The 14,527-nt window shown below is 40.6% G+C and overlaps 1 protein-coding gene across 3 annotated transcripts in view; it reads left to right on the forward strand.

The window, feature by feature from the left end:
- KIAA0232 (KIAA0232 ortholog) overlaps positions 1–14,527 on the forward strand; it is a 109,398-nt gene that overhangs the window by 53,069 nt on the left and 41,802 nt on the right. For all 3 annotated transcript variants that reach the window (XM_048848934.2, XM_048848937.2, XM_048848935.2), the window contains exon 3: positions 5,757–5,894. In XM_048848934.2, coding sequence (XP_048704891.1) covers positions 5,757–5,894 — 138 coding nt within the window. The remainder of the gene's footprint in view (positions 1–5,756; positions 5,895–14,527) is intronic.

The following is a 14,527-nucleotide window of genomic DNA, read 5'->3' on the forward strand; positions in this document are numbered from 1 at the left end:
AGGTGGAAAGGTATTGTCTGGCAAAACATTTCCATGTAAGGGAAATTACTTTTTCCTTCAAAAAGTAGGAATTTCCATAAAAAATCATTGTGTTCAAAAGTCAGAAAGTGACAAAGTTAAGGTTGAACACTCTTAACTCTGCACTCTTGGGCATATGAATTAGTCTTTTATTACATCATAAATACTATATTCTATCTTGTAAATAGAATGTTTTTTTCTACAACCTTAGGTAAACAGTAGTATTTTTTTAGTGCTGCATATGCTAGAGATTAAAAGCACATATGAAAAATATGTCACTAATTATTCTTGCACAATACTTTATAAATTAAGTATAACATGGAGTAATAATGAAAATTTGCTAGAATGCACAGACTAAATAGAATGAAGTTGTTTTTTACAAGTTGCTATTTGAGTACCCAAGGTTACAGGAAAAATCTGTTGATATTAGGGAGGTAGTAACTGCAGCTCCATATTTAAGACTGAGTTGAGTCTTGTACTGAAAGCAGGAATTCAGCTTCTTTATTATGTAAAAAAATAACATATTCTTTTCAAAATTTCAGTATTTATTGAGTATAACATGAATTTTCTAAGAATTTACAAGGTACTTCAATAAATGTTTTGTTAAAATTAATTAAAAATGGGCTCTCTCAGAAACTTTTCAGTTACCTAAGATGTTTTTTTTCATTAACGATGTTGTTAATGGAATAACTCAGACTGTTCAAACTTCTCATATAGTTAATTTTTACTGAAATGTTATGCATATACTACATTAGAAAAATGTTGTGGGGTTTTTGGGTTTTTTTTTTTTTTTTTTTTTTTTAGGAATTATTGGTAATTTTTCCGTGTTGTTCTTTAGAACCAAGTCTCTGCTTCAGCAGAGATGGATGAATAGGGTTCTCCTTTTGAGAAACTCTTAAAAAAAAAAAAAAAAGGCCCTCTGTCAAAATGGGAGTCATTTCCTTTTGTTCTTAATGGAACTGAGACCATAAACTGCCCTTTGCAAAGATGGCTGCTGTCTTCACCTTTATGTTTCTCTCTGCCTCCTGACAGCATAGGAGACCCGCATTATCTTCCCTGAGAGCTTGTTGTCTTTATTCCAGTTTGGAAATATGGGAAGGGGTGGCAATTTGAAAGAAGGCCTCTTGTGTGAGGGCAGTCCCTAGCCTCAGTTCCATTAAGAAGAATGGAAAATGGTAGGCATTCAGAAAGCCAGCAATTCTTTGGGTTTTTCTGAGGAAGGTGTGTGCCAGACTTTGCAGAAAAAAAACCTTTGTTATTAAAAATAACAGCAAAAAATGACTATTTCTGACAAGAAACATTTCGGATTAATGATCATTGCACCCGATCTGCCCAACGGGGAGGGAGGAAAATTGTGTGAGTACACATCCATGTTGAGGAATGTAATGAGTGGAAGAGGGATGGGGAATCTGGGGTGTGTGCATGTGTTCAGAGGAATGGGGAATCTGGGGTGTGTGCATGTGTTCAGAGGAATATAGAGGGTTCATGCATGAAATTTTTAATTGAAGAAAAACAAGGAAATTTTCCCCATGGAGATGGGGATGAAAAACTCTTATCTTCAGAAATTATTTGAATTTAATCAGAAACAACACATACTTTCATCGTCCTGATTGCTTATGCTGTCACTACAGGGCAGAGTTAAGGTTGTTTGTGGAACATAACTGTGAATTTCTATACCTCAACATGTTTGGCTTTCTTTTAAGTTTAACCATAATTTTGAATTCTGAATTTTCCATGTTTGTTTTTGAGATAATTAACATCTGTATAATGAATTTTAACTTAAGTTACTGATGTAATTTAACACAGTTTGGGAATATATATTATATTTGATAAATACTGTGTGATAAGGTGGTTAGACCACATTGCTATACAAGAGGGTAGAATTAAGGATCCCCATGAAACCTTATTTTTGACTTTATTTGACTTTTGAGTGCTCAACTTTAACATTTTTGTAACCGTTTTACTTTTTAATGTAAGTATAATCACTTATAATTTGAGCAAACAGCAGATTTGAGTGTAAGGGTGGAATGACTTTTTTTTCATTTACAAAATAGACTGTCCTCCCGTTGTGACATTTTGGGGCTCACCCAGACCAGTAAGAGTTCTGTCAACCCCTGCCTTGTAACCCTAAGTGCCTTCGTGCTATGCTGCTATGGCTCAGACCCTAATACCAGTAGCAAGCTGAAGAGCATTAAGATCTCACCCTGGCTTCCACTAACATAATTCTCCTGGCAGGCTCATCACCCCAGAAGGTGTGAAAAAGCCCCTCCCTCCCCAATATGAGTTCATTTTTTGGGATACGCGTCTCACAGTTTGCACAACAGAGACCTGTTTGGGGTAAAAATAAACACAGACTTATTTAATAGAAAAAGCATAGATTCAAAGATGAAATCCTAAGGAAAAGCAAACACATACAAGTTACACAGAAAATAAACATAAAGATGCATCTTTGCGCTTCATACTTGTACGTTACCTAAATTCCCCTTTCTAATTCAAGTTACCCATTGCCTCTGCACAGTTTCCCAACGGCCACCCTGTCCTATAGGGGAGCCACTGTTTCACGGACTATACCCTGCTTAGATGTTGGTCCTCAGTTTTTGGATTAAAAACCGAGACCCAAGCCTGTTTTTAAAATGTCTTTTCTCTTGTCTTTGTGACTCATAGTTATTCTGGGTGGGAAGAATTCATTTCTTTCTTAGTTTTCCAAGACTGATTTTATTTACATTTTCAGTTTGTTTCAATGTTTTCCCATTAACTTGAATGGTCCACTATTGTCTCTTCCTTGCTGGTCAGTGGATTGGTATTTGAAGTTGGTTTCCTCTAACATATTGGCTTGGAAATCATAAGAATGACCATACTGGGTCAGACCAAAGTTCCATCTACCCCAGTATCCTGTCTTCCGACAGTGGCCAATACCAGGTGCCCCAAAGGGAATGAACAGAACAGGTAATCATCAAGTGATCCATCCCCTGTCACCCATTCTCAGCTTCTGGCAAACAGAGGTTTAGGGACACCACCCTTGTCTATCCTGGCTAATACCCATTGATGGACCTATCTTCCATGAACTTATCTAGTTCTTTTTTGAACCCTGTTATAGTCTTGTCCTTCACAACATCCTCTGGCAAAGAGTTCCACAGGTTGACTGTACGTTGTGTGAAAAAATACTTCCTTTTGTTTTAAATCTTCTGCCTATTAATTTCATTTGGTGACCCCTAGTTCTTGTGTGATGAATAAATAACACTTCCTTCTTTACTTTCTCCACACCAGTCATGATTTCATAGACTTCTATCATATCCCCCCTTAGCTGTCTCTTTTCCAAACTGAAAAGTCCCAGTCTTATTAATCTCTCCTCATATGGCAGCCGTTCCATACCCCTAATCATCTTTGTTGCCCTTTTCTGAACCTTTTCCAATTCCAGTATATCTTTTTTGAGTAGGGTGACCACATCTGCACGCAGTGTTCAAGATGTAGGTGAACCATGGATTTATATAGAGACAGTATGACATTTTCTGTCTTATCTATCCCTTTCTTAATGATTCCCAACATTCTGTTCATTTTTTGACTGCCGCTGCACATTGAATGGCTGTTTTTCAGAGAACTATCCACAATGTTTGCAAGATCTCTTTCTTGAGTGGTAGCAGTTAATTTAGACCCCATCATTTTATATGTATAGTTGGGATTATGTTTTCCAATGTGCATTACTTTGCATTTATCAACATTGAATTTCCTCTGCCATTTTGTTGCCCAGTCACCTAGTTTTGAGAGATCCTTTTGTAGCTCTTTGCAGTCTGCCTGGGACTTAACTATCTTAAGTAGTTTTGTATCATCTGCAAATTTTGCTACCTCACTGTTTACCCCTTTTTCCAGATCATTTATGAATATGTTGAATAGGACTGGTCCCAGTACAGACCCCTGGGGGAAACCACTATTTATCTCTCTCCATTCTGAAAACTGACGATTTATTCCTTCCCTTTGTTTCCGATCTTTTAACCAGTTACCAATCCATGAGAGGACGTTCCGTCTCTCTCATGACATCTTACTTTGCTTAAGAGCCTTTGGTGAGGGACCTTGTCAAAGGCTTTCTGAAAATCTAAATACACTATATCCATTGGATCCCCCTTGTCCGCATGCTTGTTGACCCCCCTCAGGAGGTGTCTCTTGCTGCATCATTGCTACATTACCCATGTTGTGAGGTGATGCTGTAGTTACATCATGGTTACAGTTTCTCTCTCTGGTGATGCAACTACATGCACACATTCTTTAGATATATATTATACAAACATTCATATTTTCATGACCATAACCTGTATACATATCTGCTAATGGCCATCAATTTCAGAACATTACAAGTTTTCATAAAAGACCTTACTTGACATGTTTTTGTACACGATAACATTACACACAACCAGTTGAGTCAGTTGTTTATTCTTTGGGATTCAGAGACCCCCTGTTCTCCCCTAGAAGTGTCTGGACCCTGATTGTCATAGTCAAATGTGAACAAGTTGTGAGAGCGCTGGAAAATGAAGTTAGTCTGTAGCAAAAGTATTGTTTTTTCCTTAGCTTTTAAGTGATAAAAGGAAATATTTACTGAGTAGCATGTGTTAAACAGGGACAGAACTATAAGTAAGTCTGTGAGTGTGACTTTCCATGCGCTCCATGATTTCTGCAGCAGCCGGTGTGTCTGGCTCAGGGCAGCTCCTGCACCCACTGCACTGGCCACTGCGGGGACAGTCTCGGGACCCCGCAACCTTCTTGTTCGGTGCTTACCTGGGGGGGCTCCCCGGAAGTGGCAAAATCCCCCTCGCTCACCTGCTAGGCGGAGGCATGGCCAGGCAGCTCTGCCTGCAGGCAACTGCCCCCGCAGCTCCCATTGGCCGGGACAGGTCATGAGCCGTGAATTTTTGTTCACTGCCCGTGACCTGTCCATGACTTTTACTAAAAATATCCGTGACTAAAACATAGCCTTAACTATAAGATAATACAAGTAGTGAAGTATAACCTGGAGTAAACATAAAAATGGGTTGACATAGGCAATTAAAGATCATTTTAAGTAGCTGTTTAATGAAGCGTAAATAGTTGAGAATTTTAAAAAAGACACAGATTAATGTTAAGGAAAGAGAGCACTTTAAAATGTAGGCTATAATATTGTACATCAGCAATGTTTCTGCCCCCTTGTCTTCCCCATCTTATCTGATGTTGTCAGTTCCAGATGTTTATTCTCATTGCTTTAACTGTTAATGGAACAGCTTCTCAGCAAATGGGTGCTTAAAGCTTATTTCAAATTCGTAAATTTTCCTTTCAGGTATTGTAAGGGAAGATATTTTTCAATGAGGTATCACAGTCAAGTTCACGCAACTAAGGGTACGTCTACACTGCAATCCAAAGTGTGATGGCCGCAAGGGTAGACATACCTGTGCTAATATAGCTAAAAATAGCTATAGTGGAGATGTGGCATGCTAGTGCTGGTAAAGTTAGCAAAGGTATCTCTGCCTGTGATGCAGTCACCGTTGAGATTGCAGTGTAGGTATATCCTGAGTCTCAAGAAACAGCATGGTCTACTGGACTAAGCAAGGTATTGGGAGACAAACTTCTCTCTACCTCATTTATCTCAGATCTGAAATGATAGCTGTCTACTCATTTCATGTGGGTGTTGAGAAGATTATGTAAGTGTTATAAATTATGTTTAATGAAATCTTCTTTCAGATAATTTTGATCCTTTTTCCTTTAACTTATTTTAGGAGAATGACATCTTCCTGGGCTGGGAAAAAGGAGCTTACAAGAAATGGGGAAAGAGTAAGAAAAAGTGTTCTGATCTAACACTAGAGGAAATGAAAAAACAGGCAGCTGTCCAGTGTCTTCGCTCTGCTTCTGATGAAGTAAGTGTGGATTATTTAGTTGATTCTTTAATAGAATACTGTAATGTTCTTCCAAACTGGCTATATTAACTTTTGATGTTTAGCCTTTTAATAAATGGACTTTTTACTTGAGTTAGATGTTAGGGGTTTATTCCTTCACCCACTTACTTCCCTGATCCTTCTCGCATGAACAGAGAGCAACAATACCCGAAGTCCAAAGGTGCAAACAATTTGATGTTTATTGGGGTGAATTTCCAGCAAGCATGATTCCAGTTTCCTTCCTTAGTGTCCCCTTCCCAGCTCTGACACCACAGAGCCTTACCTGTGTCCCTGTTCCTATTCCTGCCCTTAGCAAAACATGATTCCAATTTCCCCACCCCCATTCCCTGTTCCCATTCCGCCCCACCCCCACTTCCTGATTGACTGCAGACTATATAGTAAAACTTGAGTTCTGCTTAGCTATAGCTTAACCAATCATTTTCCTGAAATTTAACTAACCAATCCTAACATTTTGTAACATTATTTAACCAATTATATCCCACCACCTTAATTAGTTTACACCCAGCAAAATTAATTATACAGCAGACAGACACAATCACAGAACCAGACAGAGGTTATACAGACAAACAATAGGGAAATGGGGACTACAGTGATAGAACAAACACAGAAATGAGGATTTCACATCGCAGCTATTGATAAGTGAGTTCTTGCCAGACAGGATGCTATCAAACTAAGTTTCCTTTTACATCTTCTAGGCACTTCCCTTTCTCTGGAGGCGATAGGCATTATCAGGGCAGGATTTTATTCCTAACAGCCCATTAGCACCTTCTTTCAATGTGACTAGTTTGGAATGTAAGGATGTGACCGCTCGCTTCCCAGCTTATGGCTGCCTCTGCTGCTTAGCCAAAGGTCTTACCCTAAGAATAGGGCCTCAGGCTGTCACAGTAAGAGAAGGACCTTACACCAGCAGGCAGTGATTTTGATTCTTTCTTTTATACCTCTATCACTAGCCAAGTGATAAGAATACACCTAAATTCTTAGAGTATAGGCCTTTACAGACAGGCCTGAATGTCTGTATCCCAACATTAAATTGTTTAATTAGTTGCCTTAGGAGTCTGTGAGAGCTCTTTATGTCCCTGTATGATGTATGAAATCTGGGTACAGAATCAGTCATCTCTCTACGTCTTCTATAGTATATACTGTGTGTGACAGGTTGTTCTTTCTACAACCCTCGCCTGCTCTTGCCAGGGTTCTTGCCCAGGCCCCAGCCACCATTGAAGTCTCTGCACTGCCTATATAGCAGTAGACTTGCATAATGACACTTATTAAAATCTTAAATTTCACTTTGTAGTTATGGATATACACCAGCACTGAGGAATGGATTAGCTGGCTCTTATAGCTCAAAGAGCATTAATGGCTGTGTTTTTTTCGGTGGGGAGCAGCATCCCTGATCTCTCATGTCATTTCCGTGAACAAGATAGGAATTGCTTGGTGGCTCTGTCTCTGAGAGTGGAAGATGTAATTGAAACAAGAGTTGGATACATTTATTTTGTTTTTATTTACATGTTTGCCAGTTCTTTATTTTCTTATTTTATAATCATAAATCACTAAAATGGATGTATTATAATTAATTAGTTTCCTAATTGTTAGTAGAAAATCAGATTTTATACATATATATTTTTCTGTTAAACTTAATATTTAAATATTCATCTGTAACAGAAAGGGAAGTTCCAGGACCCATTTTGTGTGTGTGTGTGGAGAGATTTCAGAGGAACAGCCGTGTTAGTCTGTATTCGCAAAAAGAAAAGGAGTACTTGTGGCACCTTAGAGACTAACCAATTTATTTGAGCATGAGCTTTCGTGAGCTACAGCTCACTTCATCAGATGCATACTGTGGAAACTGCAGCAGACTTTATATACACACAGAGAATATGAAACAATACCTCCTCCCACCCCACTGTCCTGCTGGTAATAGCTTATCTAAAGTGATCAACAGGTGGGCCATTTCCAGCACAAATCCAGGTTTTCTCACCCTCCACCCCCCCCACACAAATTCACTCTCCTGCTGGTGCTAGCCCATCCAAAGTGACAACTCTTCAAATCCAGACTCCAGTGAGAAACTGCTGAATTGGAATTCATTTGCAAATTGGATACTATTAATTTAGGCTTAAATAGAGACTGGGAGTGGCTAAGTCATTATGCAAGGTAGCCTGTTTCCTCTTGTTTTTTCCTACCCCCCTCCCGATGTTCTGGTTTAACTTGGATTTAAACTTGGAGAGTGGTCAGTTTAGATGAGCTATTACCAGCAGGAGAGTGAGTTTGTGTGTGTATGGGGGTGGGGGGGATGTGAGAAAACCTGGATCTATGCAGGAAATAGCCCGACTTGATTATGTAAAGAGTTGTCACTTTGGATGGGCTAGCACCAGCAGGAGAGTGAATTTGTGTGGGGGGGTGGAGGGTGAGAAAACCTGGATTTGTGCTGGAAATGGCCCACCTGTTGATCACTTTAGATAAGCTATTACCAGCAGGACAGTGGGGTGGGAGGAGGTATTGTTTCATATTCTCTGTGTGTATATAAAGTCTGCTGCAGTTTCCACGGTATGCATCTGATGAAGTGAGCTGTAGCTCACGAAAGCTCATGCTCAAATAAATTGGTTAGTCTCTAAGGTGCCACAAGTACTCCTTTTCTTTTTGTGTGGAGAGAGTACATCCACAAGTCAATGAAATTGAAAGGTTTCAAACAGGCTTCCTCTTCATCAGGGTTGATAGAGACTGGACATCTTCTGTATTAAATATTTTAACAGGAGAAGACCAAACAGTTTATAGGACCTGTTAATGAGTGCATGTGAGAATGTGGATAGGTGATGTAAAGTTAAAAAAAAAATCTTGTGTTTTCTACATGTGATAAAATAACTGCTGGGCAGGGTGGATAAAAATCAATGATTTTTTAAAAAAAAATCAAAAAAATCAGAATTTTTTATTTAAATGGGATTTTTTATTTAAATCGAAATTTTTGATAAAAAGGTTTTCCCCCTCAAAAAGCAATCTAAAGATAGTTTTAATTAAGATACATTATAGCTCAAAGATATCTCATCATGGAAGAGGGTTTAGAAATTCTAATTCTATAGTATGAGACAATATATTCATGTAATATTTAAGAAAAGTTTTTTGTAAATGAGTTTCAGTAGTTCATGGATTAGGGACCTAATCTTATGGGATTCCGGGGGCTTCTGTAAGGATTATTTAGGTTAATCTTTCTATCTACCCTGTTGGACTCAGTGCTCAGTCTAGAAGATACCATCAGTGATGCTTAGTTTTGCAGTTCTCAAACTGTGCATTTGTGTCTCCAGAGATAACATGCTTGTTAACAGCAAAAATGGTTTTAAATAAATAATAAATAGAGGTGAGAAATAACAGACCTCTACCCTATTGTCCATCTGCAAATTTGTGTACACAGAGTCAATCCCTTACCTTTATCTAAAAGTGCAAAGTTTTGGGAGTGTTGGGGGTGGAATAGATCTGGACAAGGAGAAGAAGTCTGGAGATAAATGTGAGAAGGGAGGGACAGGGAGTAGAAACAAAAGTGAAACTATTTGAATAGCATATTCCAGAAGTCTTGAGGTCTTTCTGAGGGTAGCCTTCATTGATTTGAGATCTACTATACCATTCTCTCAATAGAAGGGAAAACCTATAATGGCAGCAGGCTGCAAAAGAGAACCAGTTTGGGAATAAGAACCATTCAAGAAATATATGTTTGCTGCAAATGTTTTAAAGAGAATCACACCAGTGAACTGGTGGAAGTCATTTAAGCAGTTGGATTCAGAGACTGTTGAAGTGATAATCTCACTTTTAACAACAGTAGCTTCTTCTGCGGGTATAGAAAGAATATTTTCTTCCTTTGGACTAATTCATTCCAAATTGAGAAATAGTTTGGGACCTGAAAAAGCAGGAAAGCTTGTTTTTCTTTTCCAGATTATGAGCAAACAGGAAAATGAAGGTGAAGACAACTGTGTTAGCTGCAAAAGCCAATATTTTAAGTTTCTCGTGTTGACCTGGCTGACATAGTTGATTTAATTTTTTTTAAACATTTCATTTAACTATCTTAGTTAAAAACAATTTTAACAAACAAACCTGATTTTAAAAAATGTGAATGTTTAACTAAATTCAAAAATTCATATACTTGTTTTGTTAAAATATTATATGTTTGCTGTTGAAGGAAAAAAAATCCAGAATACATAACGTTGTTGTTTTAGTTAAATAAAACAATTTTAAATGTCTGTCTGGTGATGTTCTCCTTCTAATACAGCATGGCAAGAAAATCCTCCAGATATTAATGATTAACCTGTTGAATTGGAGATAGTTCACCTCCCAATGACTTCATAAATATCTGCTTCAATTACCTTTGGTAAATGAAATAACCAAACAATCATTCATTTTCTGATATAGCTGTAAAACTAATCTGAAAAGTTTTCAAAATAAATCACTTTAAAAATGTATAGTGTTTACCTTCTAAAAATGAAACCTACATCAATCAACCCGTTGGGTTGGCTGGGAAGCCCTCTGGAGTGGTGCCTCAATGGCATTCAATATATGACCCTGCTGACTTGGCACCACCTCAGTTCCTTCTTATTGCCAGTGATGGTCATTGGAACTGTGGTGGCTTGCTAGCAAGTTCTCCTCCCATTCTCCTAGACTTTCAGTTTGTTGTTGTAGTGTTAGTTGTACTTGTATTTAGTTATTAGTGGTAAGCTGTTGGGAGTGGGGGTTTCCCTTCCACCTAAGTTCCCTGTAAGCTGTGCGGCCGCGCAGCAGCCTATTTAGTGCTGTGCAGGCACTCATGGAACCCATCCTGGGACCTGCTGGGGACTGGCCGGGGAGGGGCACCCCAGCCTCAATCTAGCCCGGCCACCAGCCTGCTGCGGCCTGGACCTGCTCCAGGCGCTGCCCGGGCGCCTCTCCACCGGTCCGAACCCAGCCCCGGCACAGACCTGTTGGGGCAGGGGTGCCTATTCTGCAGCCCCAGCCCTGGAGCTGTCGAGGTGGGGAGTGGCGCCTCTCTTTCCCTATCCCCCCAAGTGGTGGTGCTGCTGCGGGGAGAGAGATATGGGGGGAAATCCTCTCTCCCCGCTGTAGCCACAGAGTACACTCCTGCACCCCAAACCCCTCATCCCCGGACCCACCCCAAAGCCCGCATCCCCAGCCGCCCTCACACCTCTGCACGCCAACCCTCTGCCCCAGTCCTGAGTCCCCTCCGACACGCCAAACCCCTTGGCCCCACCCCCACCACATGAATTTTGTTATGTACACCAATATAGAGGTGATGTATCACACATCACCTTTATATTGGTGCACATAACAAAATTCATTCCACACATGGATGTGAAAAAATTAGAGGGAACATTGCTCTCCACCCCGACTGCCTATCTCCCCTTGGAGACTCGGGGCATGCCTTGGTCCCAAGAGTTCAAACCCTGCAAGTCCTGCAATAAGCCCATGCCAACGGGCGACCCCCACGACGCTTGTATAAAGTGTCTGGAGGAGGCACACCAAGCTGATAGGTGCAGGATTTGTAAAGGGTTTTGCCCTTGAACAAAAAAGGACCAGACTTCCATTTAAAGCAGCTGCTTATGGAGGTGGCTCTGAGACTGCAATCTGCCTTGGTGTGGCAAGACCCGGCACCGAGTTCGTCAGTGGAGCGCTGTGCCATCCGTGGCAGAAGCGACACCGTGGAAGGATACAGAGACCTGCGCCACTGCCACTCCCCGGTGGCCAAGCCGTTGGGAACTGTCCAGCACTGGTCCCATTGCTGGGTGCCACAGGAGCAGCACCAAAAGCAGGTTAGGAGTGGATCTCCGCCTTCGAGACCCACTCCTTCGGAATCGGACAACGGGGTGTGTCCCAGGGAGGAGCACCTGGCACAGGGAGCTTTGGAGTCAGCACCATCGACTTTGGCAGTGCAAAGGGGACAGTTGAGTCTGGTGCCATTGGTCTCCCCAAGACACATAGTGAAGAGATGGGGCTACCATGCACCCTAGACACCTTTAAGGCCACGAGGGACCTTGCTGCCATGACACATCACGGTCCCCGGCCCTCCGCAACAAGCCTCCCGTGCCACTGAAGGCAGTACCGTAACGGGGCAAGCTGGCAGTGTTGCGTCCGCCTGCATCTCCAAGGCACCGCTCACAGGCACCAACAAGGAGGCACCGCTCTGAGTCCCAGCACCAATCCCAACTCGGTGGAGATCCCATTCTTGGCACCAGGCATCATGGCACCGTTTGAGGACTTGTCGCCAGTCATCGTCACAGTGCCACTCCGGATTCCAGGACCACTCCCCATCTTCGCGGCACCAATCACCAGCCTAGCTTCGCTCAGCACCGTGGCCATCTAGATCCCGGTCCTCATCTTCGGAGTCAGAGATGGGGTCCAGATACTCATGCTGGAACCGGCACAGTTTGGCACATAGATGTCTTGATGTGGGCACAATGCCATGGCCGGCGCAATGGCAGGGGCTTGCACAGTGGCCCTTTTGGACCCCCTGGGCATATCACCAGGCCCAGGGTATCTTGTCCAAGGGCTCCCGGTCAGTGTTTGACAAGGCTATGTGTCTCAGGCTGCCTTGCATTAGATATTTGACAGTCTCGCAACAGCAGACTTCTGTAAGACCAGTCCTGCCATTCGAAACTAGACAGGTTTATAGTGAGTACTTGCATGAAGAGATATTGGGCTTATGGATCCCAAAATAGAAGACAACAAATAGAACTTATTCTGCTGGCTGGTGCAACATCCATAGTTTTAACTGTTGTGTTAAACCAGTGAAACATAGCCTTGAGTTACTCCAGCAGGGCTTTATTTTGCGTGTATAAGCATCCAAGTAAAAAGATCAGCTCTCTGTAGTATAATGTTCTCAGCATTTTCAAGAAAAGGAAGATTATACCAATCCCAGCACTAAATGCTTCCTTAGGGCATCCACTGTATTCCAACCTGCAAGGTTATAGAGCATAATCTTGAAATCTCATTCTGCTCCTTGCAGGACTACCCAGATTGAAGCCCTGCAGGAGATGACATTATACCACAAATCTTTTAGAGTAGGCCTTCTGATGTTACCATCTCTAATTAGATAAGGGTTTTTTATTTGAAGTTGGGAGCTTTCTCTCTCTATCAAGACCCAGTATTGTACTTTTAATTCAGGCAGGTGAACCTCACAACTATCCTAACATTCATTCCCTAAGTAAATTCAAGAAATATTTCTTTTTCTGGCAATTATCAAAGCACTGTCAACCTCAGGGCAGACAGTCATGTCTCCTATATTGAAATCTGCCAGTCATCCATGTGTTCATCAGATTCTGCATTTTGGTTACCTAGTCTTAGCAAATACCATTTTCTTTATTTTGGGAGAAGTCTTTTCTGTGGTTTAGTACTAGGGGAAGATGAAGTTATTTATATGTAATCTGTCTTGTTTTGGATGCCCATAGTCTTAAGGATGATCCTACCTCCCACCCTGTGGGCACACTGCTTTGAAAATTCCATGGTAACTGATCTGTGGACCTTCAAAAAAGAATATGAAAATATATCTGTGCTTACCTGAAAAAATACTTTAGTCAAATAATAAGGTCCACAGATCCAGCCGAAGACAAATGGATCATCTTGCAGAGCAATGAAAATTGACATACAAGGATTTAGGTTCATTGTCAGTTAGTGGAAATTACTGTGCTCTGCAGTTGGAAAATTGTTGTTTTTCCCCACAAATTATATTTATCACAATCTGTGATATAGGAAAGTAGATTTGAATTCCCTGGCTGTGAAAGTTATCTCAGCCGGAGGGAACGTTAGGAGTCAGGGCTTTCCCTTGCTGCCAGTGGCTGACTGACTGGTCTGGTTCTGCCTCCAAGTTGGAAGCAGGCTGAAATACCCATTTTAACAGATCTGTGGACTTTACTACTTGAAAGAAAGGAAATTTTCAGATAAATATGGATACATTTTTCTATTCTTTGCCTTACATTTATATTCAAACTTTTAAACATGTTTTAGAGTATAATTTGTATTTTGTAACATGTAAGCAATTTTTTAAGAAAATGAAAACATTGACTCTTTTAACAAACTGTCTACATTTGACAGAGTAAGTTTAGCAACAAATGTACAGTTGGGGTGAATCACATTTTGTAGTCAAGTCATATGTCTTAACAGTTGATTCACCCAGAACAGCTGCTTAATCTTTCACTTGGTGACAGGCCACATGCCAAGAAAAGTAATCTGGTGCGCTGTAGTTGTGCACTGTCAAAAAGTGAAACTAGGAACTTGTATTTCATTGTTCAAAGCTGTATTTTATAAAAGTGAAGAATTGCTTTTTAAGATTTTCAAGTGTACTATGTACCCAAAGGGAAACTGTAGTGACATTCTCATATCACTATATTATAATTATCATTAACAATTAAAATATATAGTGCCTTTAATTTACTATGATGCTTCACCAATATAGAAGAGACTTGTTCCTTGTCCCACAGACCTTATAACTAAATAAGACATGATGGACAAAAGAAAAGGCTAGGACACAATTCAGGGCAGGACAAGAAAGACTTTACCTTACTTCATGTGGAACAAGATGCAAAGTCATAGCTAGCTAAGTAGATTATATTGTGCATATATTTAAGTAATTT

Source organism: Caretta caretta, chromosome 4 (genome assembly GCF_965140235.1).
Source record: "Caretta caretta isolate rCarCar2 chromosome 4, rCarCar1.hap1, whole genome shotgun sequence".
In the NCBI taxonomy this organism is placed as follows: Eukaryota; Metazoa; Chordata; order Testudines; family Cheloniidae; genus Caretta; species Caretta caretta.